The sequence below is a fragment of the Fopius arisanus genome, unplaced genomic scaffold, assembly GCF_000806365.1.
Source record: "Fopius arisanus strain USDA-PBARC FA_bdor unplaced genomic scaffold, ASM80636v1 scaffold00033, whole genome shotgun sequence".
Classification (NCBI taxonomy): Eukaryota; Metazoa; Arthropoda; class Insecta; order Hymenoptera; family Braconidae; genus Fopius; species Fopius arisanus.
The window spans coordinates 1,142,152-1,161,045 of record NW_011887772.1 but is presented as its reverse complement, the minus strand read 5'-3'; the positions used below and the strand labels follow the sequence as shown (position 1 = coordinate 1,161,045).

The following is an 18,894-nucleotide window of genomic DNA, read 5'->3' as shown; positions in this document are numbered from 1 at the left end:
TATTTTATATTATTATTATTATTATTATTATTATTATTATTATTATTATTATTATTATTATTATTAACAGTAATTTTCATGTGATTGATGAAAATTTTATTGAATTCTGTATTCCCCGAAATTTCCAGGATCTGTAACCTTGACATTTTGGGATTTTATCGGCAGTTTTTATTAATTTAATAGTTTATTTATATTTATTTATCAATTTTTAAATGCACTGGGCGGCGAGAGGGTGGCGGTTAGTTGCAGAGGGGAGCGAGGGCGGTGGAGAGGACTAGGAACGACGCACATACAGTTCTGTCCTGGACTGGTGCTCTCAGTCGTTCGCCGGTTCGCGACTATAATGCTCGATCCGTTCTGTCTCCTACCGTCAGTATAATTATAACATCAATATTTTCCTCCAAATATTTCCCCCATTTCCCCCATTTCCCGGGTTAAATACCACCGTGTAGACAAATATAACAACTTTTGAGCAATTAAAAATAAAAATAAATCCCCACACATTTTTTGTTAACTAATAATAAATGTTCAATTCAGTTTTGCTATATTAACGAGTGTTAATAGCCTACGAATTCTTCACGTTCGTGTATTTTTTTCGGTTGGATTTTTGAGGCCTTGTGAATCGTGGAAAAATGTTTTTTGCAGTTTTTTTTTGTGGTTGATATTTATTGTTATTTATTGTTAACAGATGGTAGAAGTGCAAATTGCGGGATGAATATTTGGTAATAGTTGACCAATGGTTCACTTGAAAGCATTCGATTTTTAAATACCAGTGTGGCGTGGATCAAAACAATTAATTTACAAATCCAATAATCGGTGGTAGAATATGCAATTTATTGTTAACCATTAACAAATGAGAGTTTAATGTGAGAGAATAAATATTCATTAATATTGTGAGGTGGAAGTCGAAGTTATACCGCGCTCCTTTGATAGCTTGCGAGTCTTTTTAAGCTACCTCCGAATCTATGGCAGATACCGAAAATTTTATTATTTCCTTTTTTGTAGCTCTTGATTTCCTCCATAAAAACGGTCATTACCAAAATTTCGATATCTCCCGTGAGTCCCGAGATATTCACTAAAAAATAAGCACCAAAAACTTGATTACCGAGAAAACACTTTGGGGACTGAATTTTAACAATAACCAATTATTTTAACAGTGCATAAACAAATTCCTGGGATTATAATCACTGAATCTAAATTGCCTACCAAAAAAATTGAGACGAAAATCCCATTTTCTAAATCCATTTCTCCCGTGAATTATGTAGGGTGTGAATTAATGTTTTTTCCTGACAAATTAAATATTTACAATTGAATATTAATTACCGCCCCTTTATTATTAGTTTTTAGTTATTGATATTCAACAATAGTTAAACCTAGGCCTGTAGAAATAAAATGGGTAATTATCACCCCAGATTTTCCCGAAGTGTTCAATAAAATAGTAATGAACTCCCAGACGTTAAAATTCAGTTGCCAAAATTTTATCGTACGCATTTCGCGGACTTTTGCGCAGTTACGAGGCGTGTGTGCGTTACACATAATCGAGGCCAATGCACACTCTCAAAAATTACCCCCCACCCACCACCCACCACCCCCTAACCCCCCGCCCGTTTAAAATCGAGATCGTTGACGCGACGATCTGTAATTCGCGATTTAACGAAAGTCTAAATATATTCGTCCCTCCAAATCATTAATTTAAAAATAATTCAGTGAAATACACGAGTCGAAGAGGCAGACGCGAACTTGACCACTCGAAACCGCGATAGAGAGGAAAAAAAAAAAGTAAATAAAATAACTTTTAGTTGAGCAATCCGTCAGTGCAAAAGAATCTTGACCTTGGACTTGCAGGCGTTTGAATTTGAGTCATCGGTTTGGTCTGCGGTGGCAAATGTTAATGTTCTCTCTGAATCCCTTTATTGCGCAGGCGAATTGCCGAGATAACACAATTTTAGTGATATCGGGTGGATGAATAACCAGGCCGTCGACATTTATTTTTTGCGATAAGGATCACCTTGAAGTGGGTAATTGCAAGTTCACGCCCGAGCAGAAAAAATGTTTTCCGATGATAATTCAGTGGCCGAGTGATAACAGTCGACGGAGCGCCGCACCAAGTTTTCGGCGAATATCTGCGAATCCGAAGGAGATAGCCACAATTTCATTATAACCTATTTTGTAGCTTGCGATTGTTCCTACAAAAAAGGTCATTATAAAAATTTCGGTATCTAGACTCAATCCTGAGGAATACACGGAAAACCGGTTAGTAGCGGAAATCAGACGGGACCAAGTATTCGGGAGATATCTTGCAATCCAACAAAGATAGCGAAAATTTCGTTAAGTTATTTTTTGTAGTTCTTGATCAGCTCTACAAAAAAGGTCTTGACAGAAATTTCGATAGTTGCACTCAATCTCGAGGAATTGATGAAAAACTGATGGATATTGGAATTCAGGGGGATTCGACAAGGACTTTTTTGGGAGATTGCTGGCTGATTTTAGGGGGAATTTTTCAGGGCGATCTTGGTGAAGACATGCGATTTCCACATCCTGGAATATAGTGCAAACATTGAGTGGAGAAGTGAAACCGTGGGGAAGATATCGATTCCACAGTCGCTATATCGCTCTATGCACCCGCTTGAGGGCCAGACATTGGCCTTGAAATTCTCGCCGCCAAGTCCTAGTCCCCCGCGGATACCCCTGAAAACCCATATACGTTTGTCTTTCGCACCAGAGCAAATAGATTAAAAAAATAAGATATGGTATAAAAACAGTCTGCTCTCACCACTCGATCTCGTCGTGTTCTCGTGATAAATGCGTCGGAACAGCGTCTTCATTCACACATCTCAAGACCCCCGAAACCCCATTTTTTTTTTACATCCTTAACTATTTTTTTTATTAATTCTATAATTCAGTCACCTAGTGCCACGAGAGAAACTGAAAATCCAGCTCATTGGATTCGTCGGAAATTTTCCACTTCTTTTACTTCTGCAGAAATGTTTGCGAAACTAAAGGAGATAACGATTTTTTTTTTTATCTTTTTTCTGAAGTCATTTGGGGCTTAGAAAAAAGATTATTGCGGGCATTTCATTTAATTTTTTAAAGGAAAATAAAACATTAGATTATAAAGAATTAACGAATTTTTGATATCTACCTTTTATAAAGCTCTTCGTAACACAAATTTAATTTTCTTAATGAAAAAATTGTTATCTCCCTTAGATTCCGAGAAATCCTCCGAAAAATCAACTAAAAAACGGCTCGACTTGCACCTTTCACTTTTGGCTCCTGAATCAAACTAAAATTCATCTCCTTATTATTTTCCCTGCAGTCCAAATCTTGAACAGCAGAATTCCTCGCATTTCCAGTGACAGTAAAAATAAAAAAAAAATCATACTAAACTGAAAAATTGAGTGAAAAAATCAAATTGCACTCGATCAAATCCCCAAATCAATCAGCGAAATCAATTTCACCCCGAAGTACCAACGCCAAAGACCCCTGGACCAGTGATTCGAGTGAACGAAGCCAAAACCGAAACCAAAATTATTTACGGAAAAGAAAAATGACCGTCAGATAAACGGACTATCGAAAGAATTACGCGAGTTCGTGGTAAATAGTGCCATATGGATTGTGAAAAAAAGTGCATAGATGTCATAGAGAATCGGTTGGAAAGAATTTGACTGGAAGAAGTGTCTCAGTTGAAGAGGAAAAAACCGGTTGCACAAGATGATGAAGAAGGAGAAACCGATGATGTCGGTGACGGCGATAATCCAGGGTGCCCAGGCACAACACTGGGCGCGTGGTAACACCTGTACGTTTCTTGTAAAAATATGTAATTACACATGTGAAATCATTACTGTCAAGTTAATTAACAATATTCAAACATCTCCACGTCGATACTCTTCATAAAAAAATTTCACTTTCAGGCCCGGGTGGACCATCTATCGAAAGTAATCTTTTGTTTAAATTTGATAATTTTAGCGTAAAATATATTTAAATTTGGGATCAAATTTCTGTTGCAGGAAGCACTTGAATGGACATATAAAAAAATAATGAAAAAAATTAAATTCAGATACAAACTTGAATATCTCCCAACCAATAATCCGATTGAGCTCATTTTCAATACCAAATATTCCAGTACAAAGTGGAAACTGTACATCAAATTTCAAGTTGATATACCGATTTTTGCGCAGGTGAGAGTGCAAACAAGCATTTTTGGCAAAAAGACATGGAAGATGAAATATCTCGAAAAATTTGAACCAACCGGTATATATATTTTGATTACTTGTTATAGCTGACATCAAGACGAATATTTTGAATGAAAAAAAAATCATATCGGTTGGATAGTTTTTGAGATATTCCAGAAATTAGATCTACAAACGAATAAGAATGTTTCAAAAACGGTTGTATCGATTGGGCTGAATTTTAGGACAGAGTTAGTCGTCATTAATACCTATGATTCGACGAAGTGATGAATTTTTTTTGAATTTTTTAAGCCAGTTAATTCTACAATTTTCAAAAAACGTGACCTGATGGACATGCGCACATACACGCGGGGTGTTCAAATTTCGTATTTTTATATTTAAATTTATTGGTTCTTATTCTTTTATTTAAAGACCACTCTACATCATTTCCAAGCAAAATGAAGAAATCGAAAAATAAATCGATTACAATGCTTCCATTCGGAAGCAAAAAAGAGGAAAAATTATTGAAGGGCACTAAAGAGCGATATTGTTTAAAAGAGATCTATCAAGTTTATTAAAAAATTATAAACAATACGTGGCTTACCATGATGTGACACATTTGTGGCCGCAATTATATATCCGATATATATATACATATATATATGACATATGTAATCAGCTACGTTTTTTTATTATTTTTTAGTAATGAAGATGATAAACAACCGTTTCTTATATAACAATGATTACTCCTTCCATCAGGGCCATTAACGGTCATAAATTTGCAGAAAATTAAATGAGTTAATTTGAATTTTGCCAACGTTTCGAACACTATGTGTGTTCCTCATCAGGGCAATATTTATTTCTGTTAAAAAATTCAAAATTGCAAAATTCAAATTAACTCATTTAATTTTCTGCAAATTTATGACCGTTAATGGCCCTGATGGAAGGAGTAATCATTATTATTTTTTAGTAAAGTTGGTAGACCTCTTTTAAACAATATCGCTCTTTAGCGCCCTTCAATAATTTTTCCTCTTTTTTTTTCATTATTCTTTTATGGCCATTCAAATGCTTCCCGCAACACAAATTCGATACTAAATTAATATATTTTAATAATATATTTTAAACTAAAATGATCAAATTTAAACAAAAGATGACGTTTGATAGATAGTCCACCCGGGCATTAAATTTAAAAATAAAAAACTGATGGACATTTTTCAGGAATACAAAATTATTTCTGTTAATTCTCCAATGATTATATTCATCCATTTTATTTTATTTTGTCATCTTGAATAATAAAAGAATTTCTGGTGCTCAAATGCAAATGGCTGCAAATTCAGGTAATGACTCCTGAATTTTTCATATATTGAAAACTGAATTGCATTTAATATTCCATTTTCAAGATGATTGTGAGTTTAATTATTTTTTTACTTTAATTTCGTATTCAATTTTTTTGGGAAAATTGATTTATGGTTTGTTTAAAAGAAAAATAATAGAAATAGATTGCCGGATTTTTATAATCGCAGATATAATTAATCATTTTTTTTCCTGTAAAAATTAAAATTATCTTAAAACTTGTGGCAATTTTTATAGAAAACATTTTTTTGCGTGAAGACGAAAATTCCTTAATCAACTTGAACTGAAAATTCACCACGAGAATTGATAATCGAATTGAAAATTCCATTGAATTCTAAATATTAATGAATCGCGTAAATAATTAATTCAATTTATAACAAATTATAAAATTTATAACGTAAAACGTCAAAAAAAAATCGAAAGAAATTGCAGGATAAACTTCTCTCGAAAATGTCGCATGTCATTTGAAAATCTCTGCACTGATAATGAACACTAATTACCATTACCCTGACTAATCACTCGAACTCCTCTAATTACGATAAACCGCGATGTCCGCGATGTCCGCGATGTCCGCGAAGAAATTGCTGTATTCAACGGCAAAGAAATTCCCCGGGGGAAACGGTAATGTACCCCTTTGAAATTACCAACCGAATTATAATTACCCGCGACTAATTATCTCTCAAAAATAATATTTACCAGTGACGCGCATATGCTCGAAGGAAAATGAAGATGCCTCACATAAACATCGGCACACGTGTTTCGCTCATTTCCTGCGCTTCCTGTTGGTTATAACGAGCATCTAAAATATAACTGGATGCTAATTAAATGGGGGAGGCATACACTACATCACGAAATTTATTTACATCAACTAGATCAACAATTTCCTCTAATAACCCAAAATCATTAATTTTTTCACACCCAAAACTCAAATGAAAATTTCAATATGTGATTTCCACACATTTTTGGATTAAAAAAAATATATAGTTAAGTGTTAATTAATTAAATAAAAAGACGTTATCTCGCAAAATTTATTCATCAATAAAAATGAAAATGATTGATTAATGTTTGTCCCCCCAGAACCATCAAATAACGATTTGAGTAAAAAATTAGAGTGATAAATGAATTGAAAAAAATGAAATTTCCATTCAGTCGGGAAAAAGTTTCGGATTTCACTGAAAGAATTCCCGGACTGATTTGAATGTTCAATAAATGGTCGTGAATATTCAGTAGCCAATTATCCTCAATTTTCAATCAATTAGGAATTCAAGAATATATTTGTTTAAATATCCCCTGAATCATTGAACTAGAACTCTCAGAATCCATTAATTTTTCTAGTAACAATAGTAATAAAGAATAATAATAATAATCATGATTATTATAAAAAATTTAACGAGATCTTCTACCAATTGTCGACGTTTCGAATACTAAATTCATTATCAATAAAAATTTAAATAAAGTCACAGGATAATTAAGAGATTAATCAAAAATACAATTATAAAAATTCATATCGGTGATTATACCATAATTACGAAATTACGCAGTAATTCCAGGAGTAGAGTCAATATTTATTAATTAAGAATTCCTATTTTTATGTTTATTTACAGTCTGTAAATTTAAAAAAATCGCTGAAACGCATTTCAAAAACTTATGAAAGAAATTAAAAACCAGCAAAACATCATAATTATTATAATTAACATTAAACTAAGAATCAGTTAATCCAGAATAATTACCTTATTATGTAATTATTATTTATAACAGTTAGGAAAACTGTGAGAATTATGAAAAAGTATTAAGTTATATCATAATTTTATTATAAAATCATAAAAAAAATTATTCAATTTCCCTGTTTTTTTGGAGCCGTTCCATTTTGCTCTCCCCTGATAATAATGGAATAATTATTATTTTTCGTTGGAGTGAGAAGTTGTTATCGTGCGATAATAATCGGTAGCCCATACAAAAGTAGATTAGGTGTAAAAATGACAATAAAATGATGATGCACTAGGTTCGGTGATAAATACGTTGGATGGGGTGAAGGTCGGCTATTGAGTTGAATGATGATTTTGTCGACATCATCTCTGACGTGTCAGTGTTATCAGTCATGTCCCTGGCAAACTTCATTTCTAAGCCGTACATTATTATTAAATAGAAGGCCACTCTCGTTATCTTTTACATGCACGTGCATTTGCGCTCTCAATGTTCCTGTTCATGACGCTAAAAACATTTTTCCAATCTGCACTTGTTGGAAGTTCCAGACGGACTCAAAAAAAATCTTTAGAAACTTCACGGTATTTAATTTGATTGAGTACTGGCGAATATTCATGATAAAGTCATGAATTTTCTGTGGAATGAAAAAATAGAAAATTCCTATTTTTAGTTTTTTTGTAAATGATAATTAAGTTCTATGAAAAATTATCGCTATTTTCTTTAGGCTCAGAGATATTGGCGAGAGACTTTCTCAGAATTTTCATGGATTTTCCTCTTTTTCGGAATTTTCTGGAAATAATTCAATTGAAAAATGATTAATTTATTGATTTCTGCTTGTAAAATAAAAAAGAAAATAATTTTCAATTTCAACTCAAAATTTCGCCGAAAATTCGACCACGAAAATTGATTAAATCCAAATAATTAACATCTAAAATAACAATAATAAACGCTAATTAACTATCCGATTAATTTCACTGAAATCTCCATCACCCGTTTATTTTTCCCGATGTTTTCTGGATTGCCATTTGATAATTGCACAATCACGTGCTCTCGCTCATATCTCTATTTACCGGTGGAAAAAAGACCTTGAAAGGTTACGTGACGAAGAAAAAAAAAGTGCAAGACCTTTTATTCCCCTGGTCACACGTGCATTGAGGTTCATTGAAAGGATTTCACGTGGGCCGTGTGGTTTTCCAATAGTGCAGGGTCATTTGCTCCGTAATCCACCGGCTGTTTTTAGTGACAACTACACCACAAATCGACCTCATGACCTTCTACGATTGACCCAGGTACCTAGAGAATAATCTGCGCATGACTCGTTGATCTATATTAAGTGCAACTCTACACAGAATACATCACCATGAATTTTTTCAGGGCCTCGGTCAATTCCTCCATCATTATCGATTATTATTGGAGATGGATAATATCTTTGTTGGAATATTTGAGTACAGATCCTCCATTGTAGTATAAAAACTACTCGACAAAGATTTAAGACATACATATAGCTTATAATCGTTTCATTTTTCATTTTTTAGAACGTTTTAATGCTGAACATATGTTGAAATTTGAAAATGAACTGTAGTCTCTTCTGTCATAAACCTTAACTTTTATTCTTGTGTTTCATTCAGAATTTTCGCCTTTATCGTCAGTCTCAGTCGATTGACAACTCTCCTCTAGGAAATACGTGCCTTCCTCGTGTTAATAAAGTTAAATTAATAGTTTATAGAAATATTAAACGGCTTCTTAAAAATTATTTATTCACTTGCACCCATATTCCAATAATCTTCAATAAAAATCATTCTAGTTCCGTTGAAATCTGATTTTTGAGGTGAATATGAGTAAGGGTAATTATTTTGATTTTTACTTTGCTCTTCAATTTTGTAAAATTGAAATAATTTGTTTTATAGAAATTTTAAAAATTGTAGAAATGAATCTTCGCATGTTTAAACTCGCGGATATAATTTAAAAAATCTTTTTCATTAGTGTAAATATTAAAATTATTTGGGGTGAAAAATTCATCACGAAAACTAAAAATCGAATTGAAAATTTAATTGAATTCTAGATACTAATAAATCCGATCGTTAGGGTGAGATAGTTTATTTCTCTGATGCTATTTTTTCGTTTTACATCTTCACAAGCATTAGATAAATGAATTTGAAAATTATTAGATTAAATAAATAAACTTTTAAAAGGAACGCCTACATTTACTAAAAAAACTAAAAAAAAGACTAAGCATTAGACAGAAAATTCTTCCCCTCGCAACTCTTTGTTGGATTCCGATGAAATAAAAAGAAACTTCAAACTTTAACCGAACTGCTCATGTGGAGCAGAATTTCAAGATTTCGATCATATATTATGGGAGTGCCCGAATTTTGGTAACCAAAGAAACAAACTGTTAACCCGACTGAGAAATTCCAACTGCACTCCTCCATACACAACGAAAAGGTTTGCAAATGGAATGGATTTCAAATATATAGGAATAATCTGTCACTATTTAAAAGAATGTAATTTACGAATCTAAAACCATACAGACAGTGTAAATAAATCTTACATGTATAGATTTCAGCACTTTAAAGAATAAAAAAAAAAAAAAACTTCAAACTTTATTCTCGAAATCTTTATTAAGTTGAAACGTAAAACAGAGTTTCTAATAGAGGATATCTTCTCGTTGTTCTCACTTAGATTATTTGATTAATCTGATCTGTTGATCCTGGAAAGTTCGGAGTTGGGGTCGTAGTGCAAAATCAGTGGGGGTAGAAGGAGAAAGGCCCAAGGTCGTTGATTGGTTGGGTTGAAAGGATATGACCTGTAGGGGTTGGCTTCATCAGGTCAAGAAGGAAGTTGCCTAGGTGTGGGAACGGAATTATTGGGAAAGGTCTCAAGTAAGGGGTTTGAGGAAAAAACAGGGAAATCACCGGACTAGGGACTAGGGGTCCAAGCTACTGGGGAAAGTACCGAGCAGTACCTTTATTACGATTGGTGAAATATAACGATTTGTTGGGTTTCCTGGGAATGCCAGGTGGTAAAATGGAATGAGCGTTTTTAGTATGGTTGTTGCTAACAAATGGTGGAGAATTATTCGGTATGTGTTGAACTAGATATAAAAAATAATGGGTATCAACATCTTTATAGGATTATATTTTATTAAATATATCACATTATTATAATATCATTTGTTTCGTGAACTTTTAGCTTGATGATTGAGTAATAATACTAATTATCTTTGTTATCTTCAGTTCGTATTTTGTTGAAGCTTTTTTTTTCAATGGACAATTTTTCGTCTACTTCTTATTTTACAGCCTCCAGTACTTTTGGGGCTTGCTTTCCTCTTCATCACTTCCGCTATTCTCTATTTGCTATTTTCATTCTCCTCATCACCTTCTCGCAGCTGCGTGCGTCTTCCAAGCTTACATCAGTAATCACTCCAATTTTTAATAAATTGACGATACAATAACCGCAAATTATAACTTAAAACTCCTAAGAATACTGAAAGAAATCATTGTATAAATTTTCCTCGAAAGTGGCGCATGTTCATTCGGAAATCTCTGCAATAATAATTACCGCTAATTACCATTACCCTTAGTCATCACTTGAACATTTATTTATTTAAAATTATTGCTAAGATACATTCACACAATTAGAGTTTCTAAACTGGACCCACAAAGGCCCCACAATGGCCCCACTATTTTAGACTGAAAAACTAGATGCCTAAATATTTTTCCACGCACTTCTCAAAATTCGAAATGCGAAAAATATTCTCTCAAATAATAAAATAAACACTGTGGAATATATGATTAATTTTTGTAATCGTGGAATGTGAACTCTAATAATTATCTTTCGGAAATTACTTGAAATTTCATCGGTTATATTGATTATATATAACGTTCCCTCGATTTTATGTATTCAGAGGATTCAATACAAAACCCTCGGGCGATACATTTCAATGTAAATCCCATAAGATTGTAAAAAATGCCATGAATTTTTATCCCTTTTTCACCGCCAAAGAAAATTTATTCATTTTTTTTATTCCGCATTGGTAAAAATTCCGTAAAATTTCAGCCCTAGTAGCCGAAATTTCCAATTTTATGAATTTAATTAAATCTGCAGTTAAAACGCTCACTAAATAATATTCACTAAATGTTTATCTCAGAAATTCAAGAAAATTGCGTTTTTCATTAGGAAAATTTAACAACAAATACAATTTTTAAATTGCCATTGAAAAATAATATGTGAAACTTAAAAATGAAAGACTTGAAATGTTCGATAATAATTAAGTGATGGGAAAATTATATAAGTTCTTCAGTGATTAGTTAATTCATTAAAATTGTTGAATAATAAGTTTTTGATTCTCCGAATTTCGATTTTCAGATTTCGTAAGTCAGACTTTTAAACGATTAGAGAGTATTAATTATATTTTTCTTCAATCAAAGAACTAGATTTTCATGTTAAATAATAAATGATTTAAATAAAATCTAGAATTTTCGTGCTGATGATAAATATTCAACAGTAAATTCAATTGAATTTTCAATAGATTGATAATTCTTTTGTTCTTAAGTTTCAAATATAATTTTTTAATGGCAATCGAAAAATTGTATTTGTTATTGAATTTTCCCAAAAACGCAATTTTTTTTAATTTTCCAAATAAATCACATATTTAGTGAGCGTTCTAACTACAAATTCTATTAAATTTAATAATGTCAATTGTTATTTAATATCTAGTATAAAGACGTTAAAGGGAGTAAGGCTCGTGTGGATATAAAACTGTAAAGTAATATCAATGAATAAATAAATAAATCTATCTATCTATCCATTAAATTTATTTGTTTTATTTATTTATTGTTTTGTTTATTTATTTAATAATGTCAATTGTTATTTAATATCTAGTATAAAGACGTTAAAGGGAGTAAAGCTCGTGTGGATATAAAACTGTAAAGTAATATCAATGAATAAATAAATAAATCTATCTATTTATCCATTCATTAAATTTATAAAATTGGAAATTTCGGCTACTACGGCTGAAATTTAACCGAATTTTACCAGTGCGGAATAAAAAGAAGTAAATAAATTTTCTCTGGCGCTGAAAAAAGGATAAAAATTGATGGCATTTTTTACAATCTTATGGGATTTACATTGAAATGTATCGCCCGAGGGTTTTATATAAAATTGAAATAATATTCCAAAATAAATCCATCTATTAATAAAGAATTGATGATTAATAAAGTGATTTCCCATCAATTCATCAATAATAATAATAATAATATCTCAAATCGTCATTGAATTCTCTCAGCGAATCGCGGCATGACGTCATTGTCTGAGGATTTAAATGCTCTTCCGAAATCGAAAACCTGTTTTTTCCTGACTCCATTTCTTGTGCACTTTCGCTTCTCCTGGGAATGCTGCATGATCCGTTATAATTTTTAAATATGGAAGTCAATTCGTTTTTTTCTACATGAGGATTGGGTGACTGGATAGGATTTCGCTAGGCGCGAAGAAATTTGATGAAATCCACGGGAAGAAGTAAAATGATACGTTTGTTTAGAAAATTGTCAGTGATTTGGATATTCTAAGGGTAATGATCTGTTTTTTTTTTAATTTAATCAATTGCACCGTCTCGGCTCGCGAAAATTTAATCGGAAATAAATTAATCGATTTTTAAGATGAATATGTACTCGCGAGAAAGTGCGCTTTAGCCTTGCGATATCTTTTATTTTCTCCAGGGTTTTTCAAACCTGTACTTATAAGGCAAGCAACTCGCCTGGAAATTCTCGATGCATTTCATGGTGAATCCACCAGCGAAGACGGTTTCAATGGAAAAAAAAATGTACGTGCATTAACATCTTGTATTTTCTGTAAAAAATTCACCCCCTTGTAACTTTTTTATAATTATGCAGAAGTTACTGCTGATGCACTCAAAAAAAGATTTATGATGATTAAATTTGGTTCTGACGGCAAAAGTTGTTTGAGATAATTGTTTAATGTTAAATTTAAGATTAATTACGGCAAATCTTGAAAGCACAGAATGTACCTATTTTTTTGTGTCATTAAATATCAATAAATCTCGTAATCTATCGATTTTAGGAGAAAATGTGACAAGATATTTTTTGTGGGAAATTTCATTTGCCATAAAAAAGTTTTCTAGCACTTTTATCTGAAATCAACACTTTTCGAGATAAATCGATAATTGTATAGAATTCGATTTATCCGACTTCATTGCACATTAGAAAATTCCGTGTCAATAAAATTAAATAATATTATTTTGTATAATAATTCCATAACAATATTTTTTTATTTTCCCGACAATATTGTAATTTTTAGCGAAATATAAATTGTTCAAAAGAAATAAAGATTCAGAACTCTTTTTTGTTCTCAAAGTAGAATATTTCGGTTACCGATTGCGCAAGCGTGTAAAATTACTGTGAAAACATTTTTTATGAATTATTTAAGTGTCTAGAAGATGTCCTTGTTACTATGAATTCTCTATTATCAAAGATATTGCAGCAAATACTTGATATTTGCACACCTGTTTCTCTCATTATTCTCGTCTTCATCTACACAATTGACGTCTCGAGTTGTTTTGTTTACCTATTCACACCTGAACTCGCCAACTGTAACATATTTGAACTCTCGACTTTGTTCGGCTCGTGGCAAGTATTTTTATTTGGTCTAGTTAAGAATTATTGCTCATCTCAAAGTTCAACAACTCGCACAGGAGAAGGTGTGAAATAACCACAATTTCGTCATGCCCCAAGCCATGAAGTGATCTTTTGTCATCGATGTGTACATATTACTAAAATTAGCATGTCGATGCACAGTATGAGTCATTATACTTCAGAACTTGTCGAGAAATTGTCGAGCTTACACTTATGATAAATGTCTTACACCGAGTTCACGTGTTCTATTAACTGATTATTAGTTTTGTTTAAATATCGCTGTAGAATTCAATTCCAATTTTATTTTCAAAAATTATGTGATTACACGATATATCACGGAGGAATTGAATAATTTTCCATTCAAATCAATAAAACAAAAAAAAATAAAATAAAATAAAATAAAATAAAATAAATCAATTAACATATTGCGGTGAAAACAAGAAAATAATGATAGAATGAATCACCGATAAATCTCGAAAGCTATTGATTTGAGGCAAAAATGTCAAAAGACCTTTTACGCGGGCAATTTAATCGCCTTTGAAAAAGTCTTATATCAATTCCTCTTTAAATCTACAGTTTTCGATGTAGATTAAAAATTCAGAATTAAGAATCAGTAAAAAACAATTTTTTTCCCCAGTCGACAATTAATTATCGATTATTCTGAAAATCTGTTGATTTTAGGAAAAAATGTCAAAAGATCTTTTTGACGGGAAATTTAATCACCTTTGAAAAAGTCTTCTGTCATTTCCTCCTCAAATTCACAGTTTTCGATATAGATTAAAAATTCAGAATGAAGAATAAGTAGAAAAAAAATAATCCTCCCCAATCGACAATTAATTGTCGATTATTCTCAAAATCTGTTGATTTTAGGAAAAAATGTCAAAAGACCCTTTTGACGGGAAATTTAGTGATCTCGCGAAAAGTTCTCTACCGATTCCACGTCAAATCGCTAGTGTTCGAGATAAATGAACGATTCGAGATGAATAAAAATGGTGAAAAAGAAAAACGCGCAAAAAATGCCATTAAAAAATACTTTTCCGGTGGAAAACTCGAAAAATCCATACACGCATCGAGTGTGCCTTCGTTGATCATGTAAATACATGGGTATAAATATATTCGGGCCGATGAATAGCCGGTGCTCTCGAACGTTGCACCGACGTGTTTGCTTGGTCAAGGTGCCCTGTCTACTTTTTTCTCTAGCGAGATCCCAACCGGCCTTGGACCTGTGTGAAAAAATTCATTCACATGTTCAAGACAATGATTTAGTGCCGGAGTGATCGGGCGATTTGTCAAATTCATGGATCTGACGCTCGTAAATCACAATTGCACCCGACAGTGGGTGACATCCAACTGCAATTACTAACACACACGATGCCACCACGTCGTTATAAATTATTCCATAACACAAATCCGTAAATAATCTAACAATAATCAAATCCCTAACACTATATATTATAATATATTATAATAATCCCAGTAGCATATCATTCAATGAATTTATTTGTTAATAATCTGCATCAGAAAAAAGTTTACACAACCGCTGAGATTGTTCCGTAAGTTTTCCATAAATATCTCGAAAACTATCAGAAATAATCAAATTGATGTGATAATCTTTTTTGTAGAACTAATTAAGATTTCTAAAAAAGGTAATCACCAAAGTTTCGCTGTGTCCCTTAGTTCCGGAGATATTTTCAAAATTGTAAGTGTATCCCTTCCTGGTATTTTTTTTGTGAATTTTCCTCTCAACGCAGGGGAGAAAATAGTATAATAAAAATTATTCATCCCGCGAGTGATTGCATAATTGATGATCATGGCATTCGCTGTCACCCTGACATCTCACTCTTGTTGACCCTGTACCACCATCTGGTGAATTACGTATCACGATATCGTTCATAAATATCCACAAGCGGATTAAATAATAACCGTACGACAGACTCGGGAAAATTCCACGAATGCCAATTGATTAATTCATACCTTGATGATAATTAACTAATTCTTATCTAATTATTTTGCAGGGCTGAGCCTCGACAGTAGTAACATGTCGATGTCGTCGGTGGGACCTCAAAGTCCCCTAGATATGAAACCAGATACCGCGAGTCTCATGAACTCAGGGAACTTCAGCCCCTCTGGTCCCAACAGCCCGGGGTGAGTTCATTAAAAATCAACAAGAGACTGCCCCCCCCCCCCGCCCCCCAATGAATTTATGGGAGATATAAATAATTATTGAATGCAGTGGATAAAATTTGAATTCCTTTATTCTTAAAAATGGCAGGAGAAAGAAATGTGTGGACTCTATGGATCTCTTCAAGAGACTAGAAGTACTCATGAAAACAAAAAAAATATTCTTCATGTAATGAAGGAGCCCTCTGTTCCTCTTTTCTCCAGGAATAATTGTTTATGTTTATGTATACTCTCGTGTGACTCTCTGGTGTCATCCACGTCGATTAATTTTTGTAACCGTAATCTAGAAATAGAAAAATTAAACTCATCTTAAACAATTCAATAACTTTGAATCCTTGAAATTGAGAAATGCCCTCTTGCAAATCAGTGTCAAACATTTAAATCCCATATTGGATTATGGAAATCGAAATAAATAAACACTTGGAGAATTTTTAAGACTGGGAATTATTATTAAAAATTGTAAGACTGTAGACAGTTAAGAGGTACTTTACTGAACGAAGACTTACAACGAACTAACTCAACATTACTAGTAAGGCCCACATTAAACTCCTCTCTGGAGGGCATTATAATTTCTCCTTCCACCTTCAACCCTTGGATTTTTCTCTTTCTTTACCCTCTCTGGGTAATAACATAAAGAAAAGGTCCCTCAGCAACAAAGAAATAAATATTCCCTAAATCCAGAAATATAAAAACTCTAGAAGAGTGAATTTTGAGCTCGGGGTAAAACCCCAAAATCCAACATCCCAGAATTGAGATATTTCTCCATCGATAATAATCAGGCAGAGCTACCCCGCAGGCTAAATTCATCTTCGTGTCATCTCCAAAATGCAAATATCCTAATTCAAAAATTAGAAGCTGCCCAGGGGAATGAGCGGTGGAGTCAGACGTCGGAGTAAAAATGAAAGGAAATCAGTGACTCCTGAGTATTCGTGACTGACGTGACCACAATCTCCAGGTCTGTCTGATCCCCAACCTTAAAAGCACATTAGCGCGGATGAGTCTGGTGTGGCCGTCACGCCACTTTTGCATTCGCGCATTGTATGTTGTCTATATCGCTGTATCCGGTAGCCCTGATGTAATTTTGAGAGGTCACGCAAATTGCGGTCACTTGCCCAGACTTGTCATCAGTTATAGTGCATACGATCTTGCTGCGATAGTCATAATTTCATAGAAAACGACAATTTTATATAGCGTTCCACATTTTGTGACGTCACGGGGAAATCATTGGAGAGGATTTTGGAATGGGTAGAAAGGGAACTAGGATAATTCTCGATATAATTTTACAAAAAAAAAAAAATTAGTGAAAATATTGATAGTACAGGCCCGGATTTTAATCCGGCACCTTTCGATTATTCATCAGGGAAAAAAAAATCTAGTTAATTAACAATCAGGAATCGGAAGTGCCTGAATCATCGGTTGTCTTCTGACGAGTTGAGGTTTATTTATTATTAATAAATATAAATACAATCCGACCTAGTACCCCAAAATAATATTTTTATTTCGCGGATACTTGTACTGCAGATGCTAGGCACATCTGCAATTATTTCTGAGTCCTCAATCAACCTCAAGTAACTCATTTTGTAATGAGACTTCGTCTTATTTTGAAAATCTATAATTAATTATTATGTAGAGTCCTAGATTGAGGATTGCGCGAAAATTTCATGACTTTCCTATTCTTATGAACTTTAGTTTACAAATTTTTCCAGATGTTAATCTTTGAAATCTGAGTTTCGTACTACTCTAAGGGTTCAATCGACATTTGGGTTCTCCTAGATGATTTCGCGGGCATTTATCTATCTAGGGACATCTGCCACTTCCAAAGGTGCCCACTCCCCCGATTTCCTCAGAATCCGTCATTGGTCCAAACCCCATGTCAGGACTGATCACCCTTAAGACAGTAATCGAATTATTCAACAACGAGCAAACCTCCAAATTTTTTGATAGTACCCCGCATCTCCAGTTTCTTTTTATAAAAAAATACTGAGTACTTCCACCAAAATACAACAAATGATGACAAACTCATCGCCTACTCGAGTTTCTCCAGAGATATCAAAGAATCTAATACAGCTATCAAAATTTTCGTAAAGACCTTTTTTGTAGAGCAGAATGAGACCTACGAAAAAGGTCATTACAAGAATCTCTGTATCTCTATTAGATTCGAAGAAATTTCTCGAAAACTTTCGTAGTTGACATATGGACTTATCCCTCCGCCAGAGAATTGTTAATTTAACGGAAGGCTGCGTTGATTGATGATTAGTCTGACGAAGATGTGGTTGGAGACCACAGAGTACCCCTGGTGGACCAATAAATTCCTACACGTTTCCAGGTCATTCACAACGGGATGTCACAGCAGTCTCCTGAGTACTTCACCAGGCGGTCAGAGCAAGACCGGTGCTGGTTCACCATATCCACCGAATCATCCACTTTCCGGTAGCAAACATCTGTGCTCGATCTGCGGCGATCGGGCCAGTGGAAAACACTATGGAGTCTACAGGTTCGTATTAACCCATCCGGTCACGGAATATAAGAAATCATTCAATTTACCTCCACCAGTCCATTCACTTCTTATTATCCACCAAGAAAAACCTTTAATTACAGCCGATTCTTTGTGCATTCGCCGTCTTTTTGTGTGTCTGAGGGTTTTTGTTCATTCGGGAATGAGAACTAAAGAATATGTACAGATAAAGCTGACCGAATTCCAACTCTCCATTTGGAATCTGAAATTTATTTAATAGTTATTAACAAAAAAATTCGGTGATTACATTAAATAGAGAGATTTCGAATGAATGAAGATTCGGCTGGAAGAGAAGATATGATTTTCCATCTTGCTTTCAATT

At 33.3% G+C, this 18,894-nt stretch overlaps 1 protein-coding gene and 1 long non-coding RNA gene across 4 annotated transcripts in view; both read left to right on the top strand.

The window, feature by feature from the left end:
* Window positions 1–18,894, top strand: part of usp (ultraspiracle) — a 40,382-nt gene that overhangs the window by 13,979 nt on the left and 7,509 nt on the right. The window contains exons 1-4 of one of the 3 annotated variants that reach the window (XM_011303823.1): window positions 689–722; window positions 3,459–3,796; window positions 15,892–16,021; window positions 18,384–18,551. In XM_011303823.1, the coding sequence (XP_011302125.1) occupies window positions 3,712–3,796; window positions 15,892–16,021; window positions 18,384–18,551 (383 nt within the window). In that variant the 5' untranslated portion in view covers window positions 689–722; window positions 3,459–3,711. Of the gene's footprint in view, window positions 1–688; window positions 723–3,458; window positions 3,797–15,891; window positions 16,022–18,383; window positions 18,552–18,894 lie in introns of those variants that run through there. The other 2 variants (XM_011303824.1, XM_011303826.1) reach the window with 2 other exon arrangements.
* LOC105265970 (uncharacterized) lies at window positions 314–3,366 on the top strand. The gene is made up of 2 exons (XR_892114.1): window positions 314–369; window positions 3,317–3,366. It is a non-coding gene; the product is annotated as an uncharacterized lncRNA (long non-coding RNA).